This window comes from Lucilia sericata, unplaced genomic scaffold, assembly GCF_015586225.1.
Source record: "Lucilia sericata isolate MDLA Ls3-8-SP2 unplaced genomic scaffold, ASM1558622v1 Contig000603F_arrow, whole genome shotgun sequence".
NCBI classification, from domain to species: Eukaryota; Metazoa; Arthropoda; class Insecta; order Diptera; family Calliphoridae; genus Lucilia; species Lucilia sericata.
The window spans coordinates 228,830-237,037 of NW_023994610.1; the positions used below are offsets into that span (position 1 = coordinate 228,830).

At 32.9% G+C, this 8,208-nt stretch overlaps 2 protein-coding genes across 2 annotated transcripts; both read left to right on the forward strand.

Annotated features, from left to right (window-relative positions):
* Positions 1-2,322, forward strand: LOC119606580 (heat shock protein 68-like). The gene has a single exon (XM_037960140.1). It carries the CDS (start codon positions 148-150, stop codon positions 2,074-2,076), a length of 1,929 nt encoding a protein of 642 aa, XP_037816068.1. The 5' UTR covers positions 1-147; the 3' UTR covers positions 2,077-2,322.
* A 1,847-nt stretch (positions 2,323-4,169) lies between these two features.
* LOC119606572 (cytochrome c oxidase assembly protein COX20, mitochondrial) lies at positions 4,170-4,887 on the forward strand. Its single transcript, XM_037960131.1, has 3 exons — positions 4,170-4,287; positions 4,354-4,541; positions 4,605-4,887. Exons 1-3 carry the CDS (start codon positions 4,267-4,269, stop codon positions 4,717-4,719), a joined length of 324 nt encoding a protein of 107 aa, XP_037816059.1. The 5' UTR covers positions 4,170-4,266; the 3' UTR covers positions 4,720-4,887.
* The last annotated feature ends 3,321 nt before the right edge of the window (positions 4,888-8,208 follow it).

An 8,208-nucleotide genomic window follows, 5' to 3' on the forward strand; every position in this document is an offset into this window, starting at 1 on the left:
GAGTAAAAGAAATCAAAGTGTAAAGTTGACATCGAAGCAAAAAATATTTAAGTAAATTTTTAAATTCTAACTAAACGTATATATTAAAAGTAGCAAATACTTAACAATCTAAGTGCATTAAAAAAGTGAATAACAACAGAAATCATAATGGTAGCAATTGGTATTGATTTGGGAACAACATACTCCTGTGTTGGTGTCTTCCAACATGGTAAAGTGGATATCATAGCCAACGACCAAGGCAATCGCACAACACCCAGTTATGTAGCCTTCACAGATTCGGAACGTCTCATTGGTGATGCGGCCAAGAATCAAGTTGCCATGAATCCCCAGAATACAGTGTTCGATGCAAAACGTTTAATTGGTCGTAAATTCGAAGATCAAAAGATTCAGGATGACATGAAACACTGGCCCTTCAAAGTGGTAAATGATTGTGGAAAACCAAAGATTTCAGTAGAATTTAAGGGGGAACAAAAGAAATTTGCTCCCGAGGAGATTAGTTCCATGGTGTTGACAAAAATGAAGGAAACAGCTGAGGCGTTTCTAGGTACGACAGTGCGCGATGCAGTCATTACAGTGCCAGCCTACTTTAATGATTCCCAGAGACAAGCCACCAAAGATGCTGGAGCTATTGCTGGTCTTAATGTATTGAGAATCATCAACGAACCGACAGCCGCTGCTTTAGCTTATGGCCTGGACAAAAACTTAAAGGGTGAACGTAATGTTCTAATCTTTGATTTGGGTGGTGGCACTTTTGATGTTTCCATTCTCACCATCGATGAGGGTTCATTGTTTGAAGTGCGTGCTACAGCTGGCGATACCCACTTGGGTGGTGAAGATTTTGACAATCGTTTAGTCAATCACTTTGCCGAAGAATTCAAACGTAAATACAAAAAGGACTTGCGTTCGAATCCTAGAGCTTTACGTCGCCTAAGATCAGCAGCTGAACGTGCAAAACGTACTTTATCATCCAGTACTGAGGCTACATTAGAGATAGATGCTTTATTCGAGGGTGTGGATTTTTACACTAAAATAAGCCGAGCTCGTTTTGAAGAACTATGTGGCGATTTATTCCGCAGCACCTTACAGCCGGTGGAGAAAGCCTTAAATGATGCTAAAATGGATAAGAACCAAATCGACGATATTGTTTTAGTAGGCGGTTCTACACGTATTCCTAAAGTCCAAAATCTACTGCAACAATTCTTCTGTGGAAAAACTCTCAACTTGTCCATTAATCCTGATGAAGCTGTGGCCTATGGTGCCGCCATTCAAGCAGCTATTCTCAGTGGCGACAAGAGCAGTGCTATTCAAGATGTTTTGCTAGTGGATGTGGCACCTCTTTCATTGGGCATTGAAACGGCTGGTGGTGTAATGACCAAATTAATTGAACGCAACAGTCGCATACCCTGCAAACAATCAAAGACCTTTACCACGTATGCTGACAATCAACCAGCTGTGACAATACAGGTCTTTGAAGGTGAACGAGCCCTGACCAAAGACAACAATCTATTGGGTACCTTCAATTTGACCGGTATACCACCAGCACCTCGTGGCGTGCCCAAAGTAGATGTAACATTCGATTTGGATGCTAATGGTATTTTGAATGTAACAGCCAAAGAAATGAGCACTGGTAATGCCAAAAATATTGTCATCAAAAATGATAAGGGTCGCTTGTCCCAAGCCGAAATAGATCGTATGGTCCGTGAAGCTGAACAATATGCAGATGAAGATGAAAAACATCGTCAACGTATAGCAGCACGCAATCAATTGGAAGCTTATGTATTCAATGTCAAACAATCTACCCAAGATGCAGGCGATAAAATACCTAAATCCGATAAAGATCGTGTCATGGAGAAATGTGAAGAAACCATCAAGTGGTTGGATAACAATACCACCGCTGAAAAAGAAGAATACGAATACAAATTGGAAGAATTGACAAAATTATGTCAACCCATTATGACGAGACTACACCAACAGGCTAGTGGAGGTGCTGCTGGTCCACAAGCAGGTTGTGGTCAACAAGCTGGAGGTTGTGGCGGTGGAAATTATGGTGGTCCCACCGTTGAAGAAGTAGATTAAACTTGTGTCAACTAAATATTATCCCTAGTCAACATTCCTGATACGTTGCCTAATAGTTTCCTACTTAAATCCATTTGACTAGAATGTATTAAAGGAATAAGATTATCTAGTGTAATTAAGCTGTAGGCCTAACACTTAAAATGTATAACATGAGCTGTGCACAATAATTTAAATATGTATAAGTTAATTTTAAGATTAGTTTTTAAGGTCAAATTATTTAAGAAATAAAAATCAATTAAAAATCAAAAAGCCAAAAAAAATGTATTTTTTTTATTTAATTAATATGGGCTTTTCCAGGGAAAGGTCTACCACGACTGAAAAAGTAGACAACCTTATTATCATGGGCCATTATAGTATTCCCAGTTACTCTAAAATCTTTATGGAACAATTCATATGCCTCCATTTAGTTAAAGGAATATTTTTATTTTCTTTAGATGTTCTAATATTATATTTTACTTTAAATGCATTTGTAAAGAAGTTTTCTTAACATCTTAAGGATTTGGTAGCAATATTTAAAGAATTTTCTTGTTGCCGACGCTTAGCAACTATTTGCCGAGATCCGATCTACTACAATGATGCTCTGACTCCTGCTTAAAAAAATATTTTCTAAGTTTGTTTGTATTTTAATTTTGCTTAGCTGCAACTAAGACTATCTATCTTGACCACTGGCCAGAATCCAAATAGTTTTGTTTGGTCCTCCACCTTAATCAAAATTAAAATCTAAACTTAAGTTAATACAATGACGGTCTAATCGCACTTAACTGATGAAGGAAATGACGCACGATGGTCTTTCTCCACCCAGAGCTGAATTACGAAAGAAATTTAAATTTGAAAAATCCTAAAAATTTTCACAACATCGATTTTCGTTAGTTTTGACTATTTTTATGATCTTATAACAACGCAAGGACACTTTAATTTATAAAATTGTTTATGTCATCTATCCAACCATTTTTGAAACACCTTTCGTGCTTTAAATTTGTAGTAAAGAGGGCCACAGGTAGGTTACTAGTTACTGTTATAGATTGTCAGACCGGAGTTTGTAGGATCGATTACCACCAGAGGCAGTAGTAAAGGAGCACACAACATCATATTTTAAAACGAACTATGAACTCTTGAATATGCTTTCTACATCTACAGCCGGTAGACTAAGCTAATTTTAACAAAGACATTTCAAGGTAGGTACATAAAGATATTTCTATTATATGATTCCCAAAGTGGTTTTGTAAAAAAACAATTTTAACAAACGTGAAGCTTTATCCAATTTTAATACTTTATGTTATCAATTTACAGAAAGTATGTAAACAACTTGTAATATTGTTAAAAGATTTCAATTTAACAAAATTTACAAATCCTTACTAACCTGCTCTAACCATGGAAATGCATTTCCCTTATATTTACATACATACATATGTAGGTATACACATTAAAAAATGCACATTTTTAACATTTTAATTAATGTTTAATAGAACCATTTTTTAACAATTTATGAGTTGAACTAAATTATATAAATTTCGCAAATTTAATAAACAAACCGGCCTTCCGCCAGAAGACTGAATTATTCATAGTAATGAAAAAAGGTACATATGTACATACATAGATATTTCTATAATATTTTAGGAAAACAGCAACAGGCAAAAGTGTTACTGGTCACAACAATTTTAACAATAGACATACCTAAATATTTATAAATTTCACCATTTTAAGCTAACAATTTATTATAAATAGCTTGTAAAATTGTTAAAATATTTCAATTTATGTAAAGAAAATTACAAATTCTCACAAACCTGTTGATTTTGCGGCCATTTTTTCCTTTATAATTGCATAGTGTATTAAAATTGCACATTTTTAACATTTTTCGAATTAATTAAAGCTTTTTACGCAACACTATTAAATGCACATGTTAACACATATTAATAGAACCAACTTTTAACAATTTAAACCATGATTTAAACAAAATTTTTACAATTTCACAAATTTAATAAACAAACTCCGACATGCTGTGAAAACACAAGCCAATTTTTTTTTACCATAACGGTATTCAAATGAAAAAAAAAAAAATGTGACATTCAACAATAAAAATATGGCAGCACTACATTTTGTTTATTTTTGTGTGGGGGACATGTCAAAACATTAAACAGCTGATACAACAACAACAATTTTTTACGCATTGTAAATTTTAACGTAACCACCATGGAAGAGGAACCAAAAAAGGTTTGTAAATGATTTATTGTAATGCAATTGAAATAATATATATTTTTATTTATTTATATCGTTTAGGGTGTAACTTTATTCGGCCGTGACATTTCACAAATACCCTGTTTTCGCAGTAGTTTCTTATATGGCATAAGCGGTGGTGTCGGCATTGGTCTGTTAACATTTCTGGGAACATCACGCACTACCTTCTCGACACATGTGGGCTTTGGTACATTCTTTTGTGGTACTATAGCCTATTGGGGTTGGTGTCGGTTAGTTACGGGGAAACATTTAATAAATGCAATTAAATTTTAAAATATTTTATTTACTTTTAGCTACCAATGGTCTGTCCATCGTTTTGAGTATGCCCAATTGGAGCAGGCTATGCGTAAACAAGCCATGTATGAAGGCACTGAAATAGAGAAACAACTTGATCTTAAGACGGCGTAGTAATTTATTGTTATTTAGTTAATTAATGGTGGTTTTAATTGTTATTTTTATGATATGTTCCTGTAAAGTGTGAGTGTATGAACGACGAAGCTATTAAAATTTTATAATTTAAGCTTGTAGTGAATTGTATTGATTTTAAATTGTATTAAAACTTTGGAATAACTTTAATATTGTTTGAAAATTTTAAATTCTCAGAAGATTTATCAGTTGACACCTGTTAAAGGGGGATTTACATACCGAGCAAAAAAGTGTGGAAAAAGATGTAGTATTTTCATCACAACTAGTAACCCGAAGTGCTTCAAATTCGGGTGTAAAACCTATGAATTTTACATTAGCGTGTCATTGGAGGGATGTTGTTCATTTTCGTCAACTTTGAACTAAATCTAATCTTATCTTTAGAAGCAGTAAAAATACGATATTTGGATGTCAAAAATAAAACACATTCTCTTAATGACACGCTTATGTAAATTTCACTACTCTTTCGCCAAATCTTGATGTACTACTAATATGTTATTTGCTTTAACTGGGTTTTCATTTGTAAGGAAATATTTGGTTTATAAAAGTAAAAAATATATGTAATCGCATTTTAAGATGTGATTAAGATGTTGTTTGTAAAGTATGACATCAATTATTTTTTGCTGGGTACTTTTGTATACAATAGAGTGTCTTAATAGGGACTGTCTTATACAAACAAACAAGTTCTACGTCGTAGATATTATTCTTTATTCTATAGTTTATCCCATTGTTTGTCTGTTTTCTATGTAGTCCATATTATAATCTAGTCCATAGACATTTAGTCTTTAGTCACGAGTTTGGTCTATAGCGTACTATACAGTCTAACCTATAGGCACGATTATATTTTAATTTGATCTTAGAATAGCTCGACTACAGTTTTATAAACTACAATTATTGTAATATTCTCTAGTTTCGACTACGGAGTAGTCTAAAGCTTCGACTGTATTAATATCAACTATATTAAGTCTATAAACTCGAATATAGTATTGTCTACAGTTTGGATCATATTCTTGTTCATATTCTAGTTCATATTCGCGGATATAGCTGAGGCTTTGGTTGGACTAATATGCACTATAGTTTCTAATAGTCTTGTTTAGTCTATATTATCTATTATAATCTATGTATGTATGTCTATGGTCTGTAATTTAGTTTATGGTATCGACTATACTCTACCATATTCGAATCTACAGCCAGTTAATACTTTAGACAATACTAGAGACTAGATTATAGTCTAGTCTAAAGTGTAGTCTATAGTCTTGTCTATAATGTAGTATATTATCTAGTTTATAGTCTAATCTATAATCTAGTCTATAGCTTAATCACTAGTTTAGTCTATAGTCTAGGCTACAGTATAATTTATATTTTATACTATTGTCTAGTCTATAGTGTAGTCTTTTGTTTAATATATAGTATAGTCTAGTAAATAATATATTGTCTATCAATAGTCTTTAGTCTAGCCTTTAGTTTAGCCTATAGTCTAGTCTATGGTCTAGTCTATGGTCTAGTCTATAGGTTAGTCTATAGTCTAGTCGAAAGTCTAGTTTTTAGTATAGTCTATAATATAGTCGATAGTTTCTATAGTCTATAGTATTTTTTATTGTCTATAGTTTAGTCTATAGTCTAGTCTATAGTATTTTTTATTCCCTATAATTTAGTCTATAATCTTTAGACTATAGTCTAGGCTATAGTCTAGTCTATAGTCTAGTCTATAGTCTAGTCTATAGTCTAGTCTATAGTCTAGTCTATAGTCTAGTCTATAGTCTAGTCTATAGTCTAGTCTATAGTCTAGTCTATAGTCTAGTCTATAGTCTAGTCTATAGTCTAGTCTATAGTCTAGTCTATAGTCTAGTCTATAGTCTAGTCTATAGTCTAGTCTATAGTCTAGTCTATAGTCTAGTCTATAGTCTAGTCTATAGTCTAGTCTATAGTCTAGTCTATAGTCTAGTCTATAGTCTAGTCTATAGTCTAGTCTATAGTCTAGTCTATAGTCTAGTCTATAGTCTAGTCTATAGTCTAGTCTATAGTCTAGTCTATAGTCTAGTCTATAGTCTAGTCTATAGTCTAGTCTATAGTCTAGTCTATAGTCTAGTCTATAGTCTAGTCTATAGTCTAGTCTATAGTCTAGTCTATAGTCTAGTCTATAGTCTAGTCTATAGTCTAGTCTATAGTCTAGTCTATAGTCTAGTCTATAGTCTAGTCTATAGTCTAGTCTATATTCTAGTCTATAGTCTAGTCTATAGTCTAGTCTATAGTCTAGTCTATAGTCTAGTCTATAGTCTAGTCTATAGTCTAGTCTATAGTCTAGTCTATAGTCTAGTCTATAGTCTAGTCTATAGTCTAGTCTATAGTCTAGTCTATAGTCTAGTCTATAGTCTAGTCTATAGTCTAGTCTATAGTCTAGTCTATAGTCTAGTCTATAGTCTAGTCTATAGTCTAGTCTATAGTCTAGTCTATAGTCTAGTCTATAGTCTAGTCTATAGTCTAGTCTATAGTCTAGTCTATAGTCTAGTCTATAGTCTAGTCTATAGTCTAGTCTATAGTCTAGTATAGTCTAGTCTATAGTCTAGTCTATAGTCTAGTCTATAGTCTAGTCTATAGTCTAGTCTATAGTCTAGTCTATAGTCTATAGTCTAGTCTATAGTCTAGTCTGTAGTCTAGTCTATAGTCTAGTCTATAGTCTAGTCTGTACTCTAGTCTATAGTCTAGTCTATAGTCTAGTCTATAGTCCAGTCTATAGTCTAGTCTATAGTCTAGTCTATAGTCTAGTCTATAGTCTAGTCTATAGTCTAGTCTATAGTCTAGTCTATAGTCTAGTCTATAGTCTAGTCTATAGTCTAGTCTATAGTCTAGTCTATAGTCTAGTCTATAGTCTAGTCTATAGTCTAGTCTATAGTCTAGTCTATAGTCTAGTCTATAGTCCAGTCTATAGTATAGTCTATAGTCTAATCTTTGGTCTATACTATAGTATTGTCTATAGTCTAGTCAATAGACTAGTCTATAGTCTAGTCTGTAGTATGATCTATAATTTAGTATAGACTATAGTCTTAATATAATATAGTTAAATGCCTTGGCTAATACTTTATAACAGTTAAAAAGTACAATTTGTCAATCACGTATGTACCTTAGATCCACACCCACAATCAGCATTATCTTGAGAACATATAGCTGAATGCAGAGGTGAGAATATCTTGACAATTGATGTCGAAGATCTAATGTAAAATAAAATAATTAGAGACAAATATCACATACGTTTTGTTATTGTAGAACGCTCATATAAAAATAGTTTTCCTTAACCATTACTCTCCTCCTCGTTTTACAATGATTTCTCTCGATATCATACGTACTATATTACAAAAATACACAAATGTCGTCTACAGTATTTTACCGACTCTCCACTTAACGCATTGATAAGCAGGTTGTTGTGTACAATTATTACCAGTATATTCAAATAAAATAAATATTTTGTTTTCAACT

Bases quoted from the DNA above. Each gene is read 5' to 3' on its own strand.
- LOC119606580 (XM_037960140.1), top strand. From the start codon at position 148: ATGGTAGCAATTGGTATTGATTTGGGAACAACATACTCCTGTGTTGGT.
- LOC119606572 (XM_037960131.1), top strand. From the start codon at position 4,267: ATGGAAGAGGAACCAAAAAAG. The intron at 4,288-4,353 runs GTTTGTAAATGA...TATATCGTTTAG, and splicing joins TGGAAGAGGAACCAAAAAAG to GGTGTAACTTTATTCGGCCG. The intron at 4,542-4,604 runs GTTAGTTACGGG...ATTTACTTTTAG, and splicing joins GCCTATTGGGGTTGGTGTCG to CTACCAATGGTCTGTCCATC.